At 34.3% G+C, this 19,304-nt stretch overlaps 1 protein-coding gene across 1 annotated transcript; it reads left to right on the top strand.

Annotated features, from left to right (window-relative positions):
- Positions 1-814: 814 nt before the first annotated feature.
- Positions 815-18,863, top strand: LOC121383121 (multivesicular body subunit 12B-like). The gene is made up of 10 exons (XM_041512915.1): positions 815-938; positions 4,871-4,964; positions 7,434-7,541; positions 9,032-9,122; positions 9,572-9,704; positions 10,170-10,289; positions 12,807-12,946; positions 13,849-13,910; positions 14,717-14,767; positions 15,452-18,863. Exons 2-10 carry the CDS (start codon positions 4,890-4,892, stop codon positions 15,515-15,517), a joined length of 846 nt encoding a protein of 281 aa, XP_041368849.1. The 5' UTR covers positions 815-938; positions 4,871-4,889; the 3' UTR covers positions 15,518-18,863.
- Positions 18,864-19,304: the final 441 nt, after the last annotated feature.

The raw sequence follows: 19,304 nt of genomic DNA, 5'->3' as shown, positions 1-19,304 counted from the left end.
AACGTTAATTTTATACACAAGGTAAAATTTCTCACTTATTGCCAGGAATCAGAATGTCCACCCTTGTTTTTATGATACCCTAATTATTTAGTTGGCCTCTCATGCATGCAAGAAGTCCCCAGCTACAGGACTATTCACATGTTAAACGCCGTATTTATATATCCTGTGTTTACAAGTTTCAGATATATAAATACTCCAAAATCAGTTTTGGATTTATAAATCTTGTACGTTTTACAATTTCCTGATTTGTAAATCCATAAAGTGAAAGTTTCTGATGTATAAATCTGTAAGATATTCGATAATAGGTTCAAATTTGTAGTGCATTTAGCCATAGGCGTACGTGCTCCCATTTTTTGTAGGGGGGCAGGCTGGTTTTTGCACAAATTAAACGAAAATGCCCAAACCTGCATAACATTTATCAGTCATATTAGCATTACCACCAAACAGCTATATAGGGTGCAACTGAGTCACTATTCATTTGTACATCGATTACAACTAATTTTGAGGGTAGAATGATGGAAATACATGGTAAAAATATCTCATGTTAGCACATTTTACCCGAATATCTGTGTAATTTTTGCCCGAATTGAGGTTTTGCCCCAGTACTAGGGGAGTAGTTGCCCCACCCTGTCTCATACGCGTTTAGCCATGTGTGTGTGTGTGTGTGTGTGTGTGTGTGTGTGTGTGTGTGTGTGTGTGTGTGTGTATTGCTGAAAAGATGGATTTATAAATCAGTAAGCTATATTAAAAAGTGACAAACTGCGCCCCATAGAAACGAACTAAACTACCGGATACGGAAACCCAGACATACGGAAATCAGTGTACCGGATATGGGACAAAGATATTTGGACATCAAAGTTTCAGAAACATTAACTAAAGTTTTTATTACAGGACACTTCAGGACATTAGATTTCTTTTTCTTATAGTGTATCTTTTAGGTAATAATGTAGTATTGACATCAGTAATTTGTGCTCATTCCACTCCCAGTCTTAAAGGTGTAATATAAAATTTTACAATGTAACAAGTCAGTGCTACCATCGACGTTTCAAACACTAAAGTAAACAGCATTCACCTAACGACAAACACACGAATACAATATTTACAGAAATACTATTCTACAATTTTCAGCTATGATACGTGAAACAAAATAGATTGCAATCAATTAACGTAAACAATCGACAATGTGGACGTAAACAGGGCGGGTACAGGCTAAAACGGAACCATTTTTGTTGGCTAAAATGGAACCTATCATGGCTAAAACGGCACCATATACAAATAGGTATAATATCCGCCCGGTCCCCTCCATTATTATTTTTAGTTAGGGTTAAGATTAGGGTTAGGGTTGGGGTTATGGCTGGGGTTAGGGCTAGGGTTGGGGTTAGGGTTGGAGTTAAGGTTAGGGGAAGGGGGGACCGGGCGGATATTTTTCCTACAAATATATATAACATCTTATTTTTAATTTCAGGATTAGGGTTAGGGTTTAGAGCGATGAATAGAGGTTGGGGGGGGGGGGGGGGGGGGGGGGGGTGGAGTGAATTCGGAAGTCTTTCCATTTTGATGACGTAGACTAGCCACACTATGTAATGTTAGTTGTTATTACTAATATTACGTATTAATAAATTATAACGTGATGTAAATACGTAAATTAAGAGCGCCAAGTGCATTACTACCCCATTCCCCCTCCCTGCCCCCTCTGTCTGAATTTCTTTTGATTTTTTTTTTACATTGGTACACTTCACTCTTTGTACATACTTTGATGCCTAATATACCGACCTCGGTAGCGCTGTGGTTAAGTCATCGATCTCCAGACTGGTAGGTACTGGGTTCGGATTCCAGTCAGCAAGATTGGCGTCTGGCTCTTGTCAGAGGCGGCTCCCAATGGGAGCGTTCTTGAACAGTTATCTGATGGAAGCACGTAAATAAATTTACCTGACCTGAAGATTGTTTGTGCAACTATCACTATCAGAAGTGACACAAAAACATTTCTTTTTTCTTTTAATAAATAATTTTTCATTTGAGTTAAGTTGTTTTGTTGGGGTTTTTTGTCTTATTTACTATTCTTCAAATAAATTTCAATTATGGTGCCGTTTTAGCCATCGTAGTTTCCGTTTTAGCCATAAATTTCGGTGCCGTTTTAGCCAACGCAGGTTCCGTTTTGTCCAATTTGGTTCCGTTTTTGCTTGGTGCCGTTTTGGCATGGTTCCGTTTTAGCTATAACCCAACAGGGCTAGCTCTGGGTTGGTTACGGTATTGTAATGGAAACTTTCGCCTACGTCTCAGTTACCGTTACGGGATATGGATGCCATTTCTTCGTAGCAGCGCCGCCACAGATCACAGCGGCACATTTCCCGCCAATATTATCACACGTTTTGTTCAAATAAAGTTGTAGTTGTATACATATTTAAGTTTCTTCACGACTGATACGCATCGGGTGCCATAACGATGTCTTTTGTATTGGTAATCCCTTAAAATTCGCAATGTACAATATCGTCTGGCTATTCTTATCCCTTGACTACCGTGTTGGTTGTAAGTAGTTTCCTCCGCTATCTTCTTCGGAGCACCACAAAAACTGCGTCTAGTAATATATATATATTTTTTTACATACATAAAACTATTTATTAACTGTAGGTATTTTAAAACCATATACTGTCCGAGATGAGCTCATGAGGAATATTTGGTGATCACTAATAGTAATACAGTGTTACACTGTTAATAATAACAATAAATTTATTAATTAAGGTCTAAGACTACACTACTAGCACAAAGTTAACATATTATGTACAGTTCTTCATCTCAGATCTGAGATACGCCACTACAATAATGCACAAAATACACACTAATATTAAAATGACATTCTACCACTACACTACTAGCAAACGGCTAGCACTGTAAGTACTTTAAAAACAACTACGATCACTTTTCGCACACTTATTTTGGCTTTGTACACAATGAATATCCTACAGTAATGTCACTTGAAATCCATATTTCGTAAATAGTACAGTTTTTTTAATCACAAGATTTTCTTCAGAGTGAAGTGCATTAGCAATGTTGAAAAAAAAGAAAAGAAAAATTATATAGCAATTTTGCATTGAAATGTTTCCAGCATTCTTAAAACGGAAACGTCATTCACCCAGTTTATTGTTCTTGTATAGAGATGTAAAGTGACGTCATTGAATTTTTTTTTTTTTATCTATATTATTGCAATGCTTCGCCACATTAAAATAAAAACTGGTCTACTTACCTTGACCTCTGTCAAAAAAGTCCCGAGAGCAGACAATGCAGTTTAAATGTTGGTATGTTTTTATTTTTCATAATTTTAGACAAACTATTAAGTTTCAAGTTTTAAAAGATAAAAGAAATAAAGAAATACATTTCGTCAAATATATCATAATTTTTTTTTTTTACTATGTTCAGAACTTCCTGTCTTGTCAAATCTTATGAAATAACACTTGTCAGTATTAGACTGATAGTAACAACATGCTGTGTTCTATATTTACCAACTGACCTGGAAAGGTGGGCAAACATCATTACTCTGATCACACATATATAATATATATGCATGTAGACAGGAAAGGGGATTTATACAAGTAGTGTATTTGCGTAGCTGAACCTCTCTAGATAAAGGGTGTGCTTGTTGATTGCTCCAACTAGATGGACAAAATTGTGTTTTAGCCTGTTCTATTAAGGTACTCATTTTACGACATATTATTTAATTACTGTAGAAATATTATTTTCTCCATAATCATGGATGATACGATGTCAGGGCTTTTTAATAAGTATAAACACTTGACCCAGCTGCATTTTCAGGGATTTATTCAGGCATTCTGTTGGTCCGAACAGGGGACACCTTTCCAAAAGAAAATGGCACTGAAAATGCCTATGTCTGTGCTAAAACATTCTCTCTCTATATATATATATGTATATATGTAGATAGATATATATATGTATGTGTATGTATATGTATATATACCGTATTTGACCGGAAATAAGTATCAAATTTGTATGTTTAATACACAAAAAAAATTACATTTTAATAATAATTGAGCAATGAAAACATTTAATTTTTTTACGGATTTGGCAATCTCAGATTGAAAACCCCCACTTATTTGGCGCCAAATTTGTCAAGTGATCAGAACGGTCATTCTGTTTTTTGTTTCCACTAACTATCGTCTCATATTTTGTCCTCAATTGCTGATATAATTGGTTGTAAAACTGATGTTTTTACTTTCTGGTACTTCAAAGAATTACTGTTTATGTTCAGTTATTGTTAGATAAAATATTATAAAAACATTTTCATTTTGGGGGTATACCTTTTCACTGAACTTTTAGCAAAAAACATTTATAAGGTGATGAAGTGGTGGTGTTTATCATTTCTTAAAATCATTTATCTTGGATGCCAAATAATATATTTACACCGCCTTTACACAAAAAAAACCTACATTTTAATTTTTATCAGCTGGCGATATTATTTGATCACAGCGATCGATTCGATGAAGATGAAAAATTGGTTGTAAAACTTTCTGTCATTGTATCCGACATTAGGGGATCAGTTTACAAACATCTTTATTGTTTTTCGTATATCTTGATTTTCTAATTAGCTTTTTGGTGATTTAGATAAAATAATATATTATCCAAATTCAAACATCTTTAAGTCGCATGATTTTCTAATTAGCATTTGGCATTTGTGTCCGGATATGGCGAACAACAGTTTAAACCCCACATTTAATGAGGCTATATGTTGTTGCCCTTTTTATTTGGCGTACATAAATTTTGTCTCTACTTATTTTGAAAGCAAAGTAAACAAAGTTTAAGAGGATGTATTGTCCAACTCATTTGTAAGTCCCATTCATCCTGTACTTTTTTTTCACAGATGTATTTCAGAAGTGAACATGGCTGAGGATCTTCCCATTGTGGGTGTGTGCATTGTTGCTGAACCAGGAAAATGCCCACCTAACCACATACTGGTATTGTATTTACCTCATTATTTTATTTATTATTATCTGACTTTCTAGGAATATGGTGTATTGTACATGTAGCTCAGTCAGTGATAGAGTACCTATCTTGACTAGAGGTGGAGGGAAGTGGATAATTTTGTCATGCTCATATACCACTAAGGTTTCGAGCATGTCTGTCCCGGGTCCTGTCTCTGGATAGCTAGAGACCTAATCCAGGACAGATGACTAGAGGCACTGATTTTCCGCAATCGCGGAATTGCGGACTGAATCACGGAAATACCTATCTCAAACAGAATTCCCGATTTTTTTCCAAAACATTATTTACCGTTAAATAGTGTATTTTATTAATTAAAATTTATTTTCCGAACTAGAAATTATAGACAACAACATCGGCCTGTGCTACGCTACAACACTAGTACCTTTGTATGTTACGCCAAATGTTTAATGTAGCACATCTAGACGTTTTATCAGTCATGTTTTCTTCGCTTGTTCCCGTCAATTTAACAGGGGAAACCGAACATTGTGAGCTAAAATTCTCCAACATTTATTCAAGTGAAAGATTTATTATATAGTGTTTGCCTATTAATTTATAATGTTTGCCATATTTCCGATCTCACAAAGGAATGCGGTATTTGCATACTGTATGCCAGGCTTTGTTAAAAATAAATGATACAAGTGAATTGGTTTGTAGTGTGATCGGTTGTAATTATTTTCAGGATAGTTTTGTAAAAAAAAACCTGAGAATGTCCAAAGTCTGCATATTCACAAGTTAAATTCCCGTTTTTACTGACATGTTGTGCCTCATAGCTAATTTTATTTATTTTATACCAGTATGCATTGTGTGTGTGTGTGTCAATGGAACAAAAACGGAATTTGTTTAATATTGAAATGGAAAAAACAGAATTTGCAAAATTCTGAAATGGAAAAGTGAAAAATGTGAAACGGAAAATCAGTGCCTCTACTTGACTTACAGTGTAACATTAGTTGATAGGATCAATCCCTCTTGGTGGACCTACATGTATTCTAGGCTGTTTTCTCATTCCAGCCATTATGTATGTGCTACACCACTTCAGGTATATCGATGGTTATGGCGTGTCACACTGTTTGTGATTGGAATCTGAGAATCTAATCCGTTTAATATTTCCCTAAATGGAACTTGTAATTCTAACAAGATACTTGTACCATCAATTTAAAAAAAATTAAATTAATTAAAGTATAGATCTATAGGTTGGCCGACATACAATATTCAGGCAATATCTGTTAGAAAATTTTATTTAAAAATCCATGCCCAGATAGTAATTATTATTACCGTAGCTACCTATTGGTCCAACCTGAGGGGACTATAGGTTTCATATCTCTTTCCTGTCTGTAGAGTTTTCTGGATGCTTTTTTCACAATGGCTTGAAATATTGAGCTGGAAATTTTTTGTATATAGCTTTATCTTACACTGTTACAGTTCAGGTTTCAATGTGGTTTACCCATTTTTGGCAGTGCCTCAATATATTGAGTTGCAATTTTGTGTATAGCTTCATCATGTTCTGTTACAGATCAGGTTTGACTTTCATGGCAATTTACCCATTTTTGACTCAGTTATTTATGGCTGTTGAACTTAGGGAGATATGAAAATATGTCTGAAGATATTGAGTTGAAATTTTGTTTGTAGCTTTATCATGTACTGACCATTACAGATTATGTTTAACTTTCATGGTGATTTACCTATTTTATGACCCTTGAAATTAGGAGATACGAAAATGTGTTTGGCCTTGTAGGGATCATGTATTTCTTTAGCAGTACTTTCAGAATGCTTATTTTATTTATTATCATCAAATCCTGAATTAATTATTCACTTAGCACGTTGTAAACCAAAAAATTAAAATCCACTAAACCGACCCTAATCTAGCTGGCGAAATGGCTCGAGTGGTAGAGAGAAGTTGGGGTCACTGTAACGTACATTTTGGATCTTAATGCATTTCAGAAACAAAATCACACAACAGACATCAAGACACTGACTTGTTAAGTGTCATAGCTCACATAACATCTTGTCGGTCTGTTGTTTTAATTTGGCTCCAGACTATAGAACAATGCATGTCCAATGTCACATTGTTTACAGTGTCATGGAAAGTTGTGGAATTTGCTTGGTAAATAAGTGTATGAACCCCAAGTGACCAGTCAAGCCTTGTTTAATTCTCAGCCAGATTTTATTCAGTAATGCCAGAAAATACAAATTAAAAGATTCCTGTTTGTTGAATGATATTAGTATATCAATATGCGGTGATAGTATGTTTAAATTTACTAAGTTGTGTTTATCATAAATTGTGTTGGGAAACACTTATTCAATAGCTATATTATGGATTAAAATTTAAAATACTGGCCAGTGGGGGTGAGGGTTTTTGTTTGCTAGTTTTCCCTGAGTGTATTGGTAACTTGCATATATATGGCAAGCTCCCATTAAGTTTTCTTCTGCTGGTGTTATTTCAGATTGATAGAACTTACAATGGTTCAGAAGAAGCCGATTTGTGGAAGGACGGTCTGTTTGGTAGACGAGTCACTCGCTACCTGTGTCTTGAGAAAGCTGTGCCGGCAGAGGTGGGTGAAGTCAAACTCAAACCTGTATTTCCTTGAAACTGATTAAAATGTGGTTAATTCAAGGAATGTTTTATTAGCCAAATACTAAATGTTGTAGCCACTTTATAAATATAAAAATTAGCAATTGACTAATTTGGCAATGGATAGGGTGAGCCCTGCATTGATTTATTGTAGAGCAGTAATGGTGTGTTTGCTTTGCGTAACAATACATCAGCTGTTGGATGTCAAAAAGATTTGATAATTGTGACATGGTCCTTGAGAAAACCTGCTACATTTTTCCATTAGCAATGAATGAATGAATGTTTAACGACACCCCAGCATGAAAAATACATCGGCTATTGGGTGGCAAATTATGGTAATGCTAACAAATAAAGTGATGATTAACATCAATATAAAAATTCAAGATTTAAATAAAAACACAGTGTAAAGAACTGTGCAAAAATACGAATATCACAGATAGATACTGACTTTCATTCAAAATTTTAGTTGTATTTTTAAAAAAACTAGGGGATTTGTGCTGTATTGGCCATTAGCAGTGTAGCAAGGAATTGGAGAATACTGAACGAGCTATTAGGCAATTCTGTTTGTCTTGCACCAGTGAATTGATGTCCTTCCCTCGCCAAAGGCTCTGGAAGGACAACACCAATTCACTTCTGCAAGATAAAGTATTGACGAGTAGCAAGTTGGGAATTCTATTTATTACCCATTATCAATCTTTATAATTTTATGGAAGATTTTCAAACGACATTGAAAACATGTTGAGAACAAGAGACAGCATTGCATCATAGCTGTGACATACGAATCACTGATGGCGAAAGTTAGTTGTTGACATGACTGCCACCATGGAAACTATTCTTAGACATAATTAACTGCAGCATGCACTAAAATGATCAGCTATAACAAACAGTTTGGAAAATACGGATTATGACATAAAAATGTATCTAGGGTAAGAATTTTCTTTCTTTCCCCACTTCTCTCTGCCCATCTGGGTAATACTTTTTTATGTTCAGTCACACAGCACACACAGGGCAAAACATGCCACAGCATTTGATATAGCAATCATGGGACACTAGCTGGATAATGGGTCTACCAAAGGTGTTCACTTACATTGTATATGATAGGGTTCAAATCTGCAGTAGTTTTGTAAACACTGGGGTTTTTTTCAGTACGATAGGGCGGGATGTAGCTCAGTGGTAAAATGCTCCCAGTTGGTGGGCCCATTGGGCTATTACTCATTCCAGCCAGTGCACCACAACTGGTATATCAAAGGCAGTGGTATGTGCTGTCCTGTCTGTGGGATGGTGCTGTCCTGTCTGTGGGATGGTGCATATAAAGATCCCTTGCTATGAATGGAAAAATGTAGCGGGTTTCCTCTCTGAGACAGTATGTCGGATATACCAAAATATTTGGCATCCAACAACCAATGATTAATAAATCAGTGTGCTCTAGTTGTTAAACAAAACAAACTTTAACTTTTAACTTTGTTTCAGAACCAGGATGTTCTAGTGGATGTGGCCCTAACCAATGAAAAGGATCCTGTTCCTGCTGGTTTCACCGTGGTAGAATACACACACGACACAAGTTTGTTTTCTTAACTCACACTTCTAGAAACGTTACAACATCCATTAATAAAAGAAAACCATAAAACAAATACAATACACCATAAGAATCTTGTATCAAAATTCAAAAATATATTTTGAGATTATATATAATTAGTTTAAATAATATTTATTGCTGCAAATCAATACAGTGGTTTGGGATTGGCCAACAGGCTAAGTAATGCCTATATTAAGGTCTTTCCCTACATTTAACACTTACGCATATTTGATAAATCAAGATGACACAAGCAAGTTAATAAGATATGTAATTGAAGTATATCCCTCCCCTCTTCCTAAATAAAACATTTTAAAAGCTACTGCATTGTTAAACTATCTTTGACAAAGTTTTGACAGGTACTATAGTACTGTGATATAAAACCTTAACTATAAACAAATGTAACCTCTTATTGTTATCTGATTGACTTGTTTAAGATGAGAAAGCCATAAGGAAACGTTGCCTGTGTATTCGATGGATGAACCCGTCTATGACAAATAGTGCTATCACTGATCTCGTCTTCACGCCAAAAGGAACACGGCGACCTCCATCAGGCTACACACTAGTTGGGTAAGTGGTTGTGAACAGCACAGGCCAGGACATAGTCCATGGTAAAGCATTCTCCTGATGCATGGTCGGTTTGGGTTCAATCTGTATCGGTGTCGGTTGGCCCATTGGGCTATTTCTTGTTCCAGCTAGTTGATCACAACTGGTATATCAAAGGCCATTGGTATATGCTATCCTGTCTGTCGGATGGTAATATAAAATATTAATTGCTACTAATGGGAAAATGTACCGGATTTCCTCTCTAAGACATGTCAGAATTACCAAATGTTTGACATCCAGTAGCCGATTGTTAATAAATCAGTGTGCTCTAGTGACACAGTTAAACCAAAACAAACTTTAACCATCTTATCACCAATGCTGGTTACAATTTTTGAAGTGTCTCTGTAATTATTTTTATGCTTGTGAACATTTAAACCATGATTGTGTTGGATACAATTTTAACTAGGAGACTGATTTCGTTTTGCACAGAGAAATGAACCACTTGTCTTTGTGTTACAAGATGGGCAAGCTGCCACAGCTAAAAATAGTACAAGATGGATCGGCAGCAAACCTTCCATACCCCATGTCGGGCAGTGCAGTCATTAACATGTGAGTTTTATCCTATACATTATCTTAGCTGGGTTAATATTATAAAGAGTATCCTGAAGTTGCTGTAATTATGAGGTGTTTTTGACTAATAATATCTTGGGGTGGGATGAATAACGGTTCATGATATTCACAGTTTTAGACTCATGTTTTTTAGTGAATCATTTTCAATTTACATATGGATTTTTCTAATTTTTATATTTATTTTTTATTTTAAACTTATTATTTATTTATTTAATTTTATTTTGTAAAATGATACATCAGCTTTTTGGCAGCTTGCACTCTACTGAAGCTAGGGGTATTTCAGCCAATCACAGTGCTCGATTCTTCTGCACCCTACAACTTGCCAATCCGGCAGTAGAATAAAACCTTTACACATGTTTCATTTCAATGATGAAAATAGAAAAAAGTAAACGTGTTAACGTCAAGAATTATAAAATGGCACCCAGTTTCCATCATATCATTAATGATTTAGTATCGCTAATAAAATAAATGTTTTCATTGCTCAAATCATAGATAACTTATTGTGTGTATAAAACAGATAAATGGTTAGAGGAATGGGGCACAATAGAGGCTGTTATAAATACTGGTTAATTTGTAAAACAGTAAGCTATTGAAACATTGAATAGCTGACATGTTTCATTTCAATGATGAAAATAGAAAAAAGTAAACGTGTTAACGTCAAGAATTATAAAATGGCACCCAGTTTCCATCATATCATTAATGATTTAGTATCGCTAATAAAATAAATGTTTTCATTGCTCAAATCATAGATAACTTATTGTGTGTATAAAACAGATAAATGGTTAGAGGAATGGGGCACAATAGAGGCTGTTATAAATACTGGTTAATTTGTAAAACAGTAAGCTATTGAAACATTGAATAGCTGACATGTTTCATTTCAATGATGTAAATAGAAAAAAGTAAACGTGTTAACGTCAAGAATTATAAAATGGCACCCAGTTTCCATCATATCATTAATGATTTAGTATCGCTAATAAAATAAATGTTTTCATTGCTCAAATCATAGATAACTTATTGTGTGTATAAAACAGATAAATGGTTAGAGGAATGGGGCACAATAGAGGCTGTTATAAATACTGGTTAATTTGTAAAACAGTAAGCTATTGAAACATTGAATAGCTGACGTGTTTCCACACACATCGCTATTATTTTATATTTTCTTTTTTTATAACTCTTCATTAAGAGTAATCACTGATATGTGGAGTGTTATCGTAGAGACCCCTTGCTAGTCTGCTACCTGTCCAATCGGAGAGAATTATAGATTTCATCTTTTTCCAGATGTTTTTTTCACAATGCCCCAAGATATTTAGCTGAAATTTTGTGTATAGCTTTATCCTATACTGTTACAGATCAAGTTTAACTTTCATTGCAATTTACCCATTGTTCATAGATTTATGGCCCTTGAACATAGGAGATACAAAATTGGTTTTCTGAACTTTTGTTTTTGTAATGCCTGAATATATTGAGATGAAATTTTCTGTATAGCTTTATCAAGTACTGTTACACATAAAGTTTAACTTTCATGGTGATTTACCCATTTTTAATAGAGTTATGGCCCTTGAATATAGGAAATACAAAAAATTGTTGGGCCTGGTAGGTGACATGTGTTGCTTTAGTAGTACTCTCAGAATGCTTGTTATTACACTGATCAGGGATCAAAATCTTACAGATTTTTCTGAAATCACGAATTTTTGTTCTACTGTAAAACTGTTGCTGTCCTTGTTCGTTGACGAAAAGCTCATAATTGCCCCATGCTTTTCAAGACTGTTACGTTTTCTGAAATGTTTGTCTTCAGTCATTGTTACATGTATATCTTACCTCTTTAATTGACTTGTGCATTGTTTATATTGAATATTCTGTAAATTAACTTTAAGAAATTTCATGCTAAGGACCCTTCTTACTACAGGGATTAAAGCTTACTGATTTACATGGAATTTTGTGTTTTAATGCACCTGAAAAGTGTTGCAGTTTCTCATAAACTATCCCCTGTATCTGAGTGTTACCATAAAATTAAACTGAGCTAATAACCATTCACCAAGCGAAAAATAATAGTGTATAATGTTTGAGAAAAATACTAGCCCCTTTCAGAAGCGTTTATATACCCTATGTAGCATAGTAATAGTTGATAATTTCCACTAGCCCAGACCAAACATTTCTCTAGTCAGGACAGATGGGTAGCTCTAGTCGGGACTGATGGGTACATCTAGTCGGGACTGATGGGTACATCTAGTCGGGACTGATGGGTACATCTAGTCGGGACTGATGGGTAGCTCTAGTCAGGACTGATGGGTAGATCTAGTCAGGACTGATGGGTACATCTAGTCGGGACTGATGGGTACATCTAGTCGGGACTGATGGGTAGCTCTAGTCAGGACTGATGGGTAGCTCTAGTCAGGACTGATGGGTAGAGGATTTGTCGAACCCTGGTAAATATAACTTGACATTTGGTGTTATTGATTACAATGTGAGAAGTGCATGTGCTACCTTATTTTGCAGGACAAATGTGGGCTCATCCTTACCGTATTCGATAAACCCAGCGTCGCAGGCTGTGAGAGGTATTGGCGATGCCCAACCAGCCACCGGTGTTTATAAACCTCAGCAGACTGTCAACAATTTGTCCGCTCCAGGAACAAATGGTATGAATGGATCTCTTCAATGTCACATCATTTTCAGTGGGTTGTGAAAGCTTTTAGAAATGTAACATCAACCCCTGCAATTGTCCACGGCAATCAGCAATGCTGTGGAGATTTCCATGGAGTTTTTAATTCTCTGTGGCACTTCTTTGGGGTTTTTTTGTTGTATTTTATGTGATTTGATTTTTCACAGCAATGAGACGAGGAACAATTTGTTCAGTATTGCATTTTGATCCCAGGCTTCTGCAAATTCACATTTTGCTAAATAAAAATAGAGCAGTTATATTGAATTGAAAAATACATTTAAAAAAAAAAAATCCTTGGAAACCAAGATGGCATTCATAGCATCAATGAAAGTATTGCGTATAATAATGCACATTTCAGAGGCCTTTTGTAGTTTTTCTGTGTTACTACATTGTGTTTTTTTTTGGGGGGGGATTGATTTATTTAATTTTTGCTACACTGATGTATTTCTGTTGGTAGCTTTCATCCAATTTTATTGCTGTTATAGTTTTAATTTATTTGTGTAATGAAAGTTTATTTCACTATTTTGTACCTTCAACAGTTGCACCACGACTGGTACATCAGAGGCTGTGGTATGTGCTATCCTGTCTATGGGATTGTGCATATAAAAGATCCCTTGCTGTTAATCGAAAACAGTAGCCCATGAAGTGGCGACAGCGGGTTTTCTCCCTCAATATCTGTGTGGTCCTTAACTATATGTCCGACGCCATATAACCGTAAATAAAATGTGTTGAGTGCATCATTAAATAAGCAATTTCCTTCCTTCCTTCTTTCAACAGTTGAGTTATTACTAAATATATGTTTGAGTGGGATACCATTATCCTAGTATTTTTATGTTTTTCATGTTTTATGTTCTATTTTAAATATTGTTTTCATTTTAGCCCTGTCTGGAATTCCTTGGGAGTTCAATGCTAAATTTCACAACCTTTCCAAACTGCAGAATGTGAGTACATGTATATAAGTCATATGCAGTTATAATACTATTTATTGTTTAATGTAAATCTATGTAGTCAAACAGTCATATTCAGGAGGGTGAACAATTGAAGTTGCTCGCCAGAATGGTTTTTATGCCTTGCGTTAGACGAATGTGATGTGATAGAACACGATGGTACCAGTCAAACTATTCATGCAGTTTTGGCCTCTTGAATATTCCACTGTGTTTAGCAGTTACCTAAAGGCCAACACAAATATATACGGTGATTTAAAATAACAGTATGATGGTGTTGGCAAACAAGTGTCTACTTAACTGAACTGAATATTACATATCACATTTCATTACTTGATGTAGCTATAAAGCTAAGTAGTCTTTTTACCCGTGTAAAAGTCAGTTTTTTAAACATGTCTCCAACTTTACCTGTTACAAACTACATGTGTTTACATACTTGCTGATCATGATTCACCAATAAGTGAACCTTTTGTTTATTCAACCAGGTTTTTTTCGTTAGTATTGGTCATAATTCCTGGGTTTTGGGGGTTTCTGTAAATCAAGAAGAAAAATATTTTGATTGTTGTTGTTTTTACAAATATGTTATGTTTTTTGTACCTTTTATCTTTTTTTTTAAATTCAAGCTTTCTATAAAATCCATGCACTTCTTAGCTAAAAATGTATATTTACAAAAATCAAACATCATAAACAAATTCAAGGACTTTTCAAGCTCTTTTTGAATCATAAGCCAATATTCATGGACTTTGTGACTATTATAGAGGTTTTGATTTGTTAAACCATTACTTGTTCTTATCCTTTTTCAGATATCTATTCCTGTTATAAAATACAAGACAATTATGGATATTGAAAATGAGGTAAGAGTTTTGGTCATTTTGTAGCAAATAAAAACCCACTTAAAAATTATGAAAGCTTTTAGAACTGAAAAATAATGCAGTAGGATTCTTATTTCCACCCCTTCAAACTGTGGAGCAGGTCTTGCTTTAGCACTTGCCAAATTCACAAATTGCAATTTTAAAAACAATTGGCAAATTTTATTTTAATTTGGCGAAATAATTTCGTCTAATAATTGATATTTTGCTATAAAAAAACGGCAATTTTTAAAGTTTAATTGATATTTTGCTCTAAAAAAAACGGCACTTTTTAAAGTTTAATGGATATTTTGCTCTAAAAAACCCGGCAATTTTTAAAGTTTAATGGATATTTTGCTATAAAAAAACGGCAATTTTTAAAGTTTAATGGATATTTTGGCAACATTTTATGCTGACCCAGAGCTAGCCCTGATAGAGACTATTTTTTTAATTAAACGTGTATTGTATATTTTGCAACATTACTATAAGCCAAGATCATTTTAAAAAATTTCAACTCCTATTAATTGAGGGGGGAGGGGGGAGAATTGTATCTATATTTAATTACTGCGTACGTTTTTTTCTTATTCTATTGTTGCTATTTATTTAAAAAAAAATATATATATATATTCTCCGGTGACGACTGATGTTGGGTAGTCGCACGGTTTGACAATAATATTTGTTTGTTTTCAGTACAACTATGATTTCCACATAGAGAGATCTGTAAAACAGGCAGGGAGGCTGCCAGAAGGAACATGACACTGACCAAACCGGACACCAGCTCGTCGGCATAATTTAGTGGCCGTTTACAGTTATCAACATTTTTATTAACACACAAACCAGGCCAGAGGGGCATAATACTGTACACTGTACACTTATAAAACAAACATGAAAAAAAAAAAATTGAAATAATTTTCCATACAAGATCAACATTGTTAGTGTATACTTTTAGAAAGAAAATGGGTTATCAAAAGATTATGGCCTATTCGCTTGTGAAAATGTTGATAATTGTAAACAAGTGCTCAATGATATGAATTGTAACAGAAAGCCGAAGTGAACAAATCTAATGGCAGTGTACTAATACAGTAATATTACGTAAATGTGAGCTTTTCATTATGTTGGATTTCTTGCTTGAGGTTTTGTACATGTATATATATATTGCTTCAGGAGTATCAGGACAGTTGTTTGCTTTCAGCATTTACTCTCTCTTAGCTTGATGCATCTGCATTACACACACCATTCTCTTATTGAGAAGAAGAACAAGCAATTGATATTCCTTTATGGTTTTTAGTTTCCATGCCATTCTGCAGTGTTGTGTATCTGTGCATTGCTTAAACCCATTCTTTCATTCACAAGTGTTTGTAAAAGCGGGGCCTATCTATGTTCATGCTATATCTGTCTATTCCTACACAAAGACGAAGGACTGAATTACAAAGCATGATCACATCACGATTATTTTAGAAGGAAGGAATGTTTTTATTTAATGACACCTAAGCACATTTTAATTATGGTTATATGGCTGAGCACCACATGGATAATAAGAGAAGAAACCCACTTCCACTACTCAATGAGCAAGGGAGTCTTTTTATATGCAGCATCCCAGACAGGATAGTACATAACATAGCCTTTGTTACACCAGTTGTGGAGCTATCTTTGATTCTTTGTGATTAAGTATTTCTTTAGCCAAGTAAGAAATATGTCACATGTGAAAATGAAATGCTGCCATTCACCAATAGTAAACATTGATACCAATTTATCTTAATATTTTATCTTTATTGATCTCTCTGTTGCTGTTATAATCTTTTGTTAGGTGCAAGTTTGCAAGCTTTAGCTGCTAGTTTAAGACATATAATCAAAACAGAGTAACTGTTTTCATCACAGGTTTTTAAATTTTAGTTTTCTGTTATTTTATTTCATGTTTTAACACTTTACTACAGAGTTCTTTCTTTCAGAATGTCATTCTGTTTTGTTATTTAGTCAGTAATGCAAATTATATGGTTAAAATTAATAAAGAAACTAATATATTTGTCCATTTTAAAAACATTTGTTTTTTACTTATTAATCACGAATTGTTTTGAGGTAAAAGTTAGGACAATATGACATTGAATTCATGCCTTACATGTATATAGAGTTTATTATACAAGCTTTTGGGTCTTACAAGAGCTAGGGTAATACATGGATCCTGATACAAGTTTCATAAAATCAAGACAAGTCACACGCGAGTAATAATTTCTTTATTATCCACATTATCCATAATATTATTTTTATGAATAACAAGGACCGTTTCAAATGTAAATTTGAGAAATAAAGTCGTTTTGGTAAACGATTACACAGCTAGGACTGGGGAAGCCGCATTATGTTATGATGTTTCCACTGAAATTACTCAATTCGTTGTGCCCATGAAATGATTATGACACACGTGTGTTATACTGGATATATTTCCCTGTGTATCTTGAACTATGTAGATAATAAATATTTTATACCCCTATATTTATCCCTTTACGGAAACAAGTTTTAAAGATGTACATATACACGACAGGAGATGCACAACATGACTCGAGAACATGTAAAAAGGTATCACTTATTTAGTTTATTCCAAAAATGTAGCATAGTGTATCGAAGGACAAAATTAATGAAACTGAACTTTTGAAAATTAAATCTAATATTGCATTTTATAACATCTGAAATTTACTACCATTTTTCTTGTTTAGATTATCACTCTTAGTACATCTGCTTTTATTGTTATAAAAATGTTCTTGACATAATATTGTATGCTCAAGCATTAGCAGTCATTAGAAATTGTCATCATCATCTGTTAGTGTTAGATTTGGTTTTAGTAAAAGTAATATCCCAGTGTGTTATATGCATCTAAGTGAATCAATAATATTGTTAAAGGAGGAAAGCAATGTAAATACATTTTTTATTTAGCATATGATAAACATGGTCCAAACCCTAAATCTTTTTATCTCCTACCTTTCTAATTTGAGGGGACTATAGATTTTGTCTTCGTCCTTCTGTTTGTCTGTCTGTCTGTCTGTCTATCCATCTGACCCTCACATGGTTTTCTGAACTTTTTTCCTCAAGATATTGAGCTGAAATGTGGATAACTTTATCATGTACTGTTACAGATAAGTTTGACTTTCAAGGCGATTTACCCTTTTTTTTAAAGAGTTATGGCCCTTGAACTTAGGAGATACAAATATTTGTTGGACCTGGTAGGGTAAATATATTGCTTTAGCAGTAATCTCAGAATGCTTGTTGAACCTAACCGCTTGTTCCTTGCCTTTGCTTTGTAGATTTGCATGAATATTTACCTTTTATTTATGCTGACTTTGAAATGTTTCATGTATACTGATGGAAAGAAATAAGGGAACACATGGTATTTTAGACCAAATTTAATTCACTACTAGCGTAGTAATGTCTGTATTTCATACCAAGTTGTAATGTGCGATTGAATGTCTGTAGTGTTGAATGTACTGCCTATATGTTCCAGTCAACTTCTGACAATATGAATTTATTTTTGATGCAGTCATTATTTCTTGTTGCTATCTGTGTGATCCTTTATTTCTTTCCATCAGTATATAAAAGAGGCCTAGTTTGCCATTATTAATATTGGATTGAAGTTGTGTGTCCAATTATTGTTACTGGGTATCAGGTCTTTTTCTCTTTCTTTTTTTCCTTCTTTTTTTGGCATGTCTATATGTAGACCAATGGTTCATGGGGATATTTAAGCAAGCATGTTTTTAGTGGGGGTTGGGGGTGGGGAGGAGTTTGAGGATAAATTTGCTATCATGAGTGTCCTGCTGGCAGGAATATTTATTGTTATTTTACAGTCTATTAGATGGCTTTTCTGATATTCTGTGGTAGCACTATTTTCCATTATTATATTAATTCGTACTTTTCTATTAAGTAACGAGATTCAGTAAGTGCATAGTCCATTTCTTAGTCAATCAAATGCAATATACAAGTCGCTGTGCTATTGTGATTATTATGTTGATTTTTTTATGATGTATCTCGTTTTGTTTAAGATAACTTTGTGTTATTTTCCTCAAGACAGTTCACATTTAAGACTGTACAGTAGTTACAATAAACATTTTAAATTATATACTTGTGTACTGTTTGTTGAAGGGGTTTATGTTTACTCACCTGTGGACAAACAGAGGAACACTGTCCGTTTATTGTTCGATTTCTTGTCTTATCTGTTTCATGTTCCAGTTCAAATATTCTCTTTGGCAAAAAAAAGAAGAAAAAAAAGTGCCAGCAGCACGTTATGATTATCTAGTTTTACTATTCAAACACAGTCTGATTAAAATTAACTCTACTGGTCTACCAGTAGATCTAACAGCATTGAGTGGAATCCCATGTCCAGGTAACATTTCATCTATAAATAACAATTTAAATATCGAGCAATTACACTTCGCCTTTTATAGCGTTATTCGGGAGCATACAAATTCTAAAAATATCAGGCGAGACTATTTATACAATAGGTGAACTTGTTGGTCTATTTCAACATTGAAAAAACAGGGGGGAAAGTGCAGTAATAAAC

Source organism: Gigantopelta aegis, chromosome 10 (assembly GCF_016097555.1).
Source record: "Gigantopelta aegis isolate Gae_Host chromosome 10, Gae_host_genome, whole genome shotgun sequence".
NCBI lineage: Eukaryota > Metazoa > Mollusca > Gastropoda > Neomphalida > Peltospiridae > Gigantopelta > Gigantopelta aegis.
Note: the sequence above shows the minus strand (reverse complement) of the source record. Positions and strands in the feature narration are given on the sequence as shown.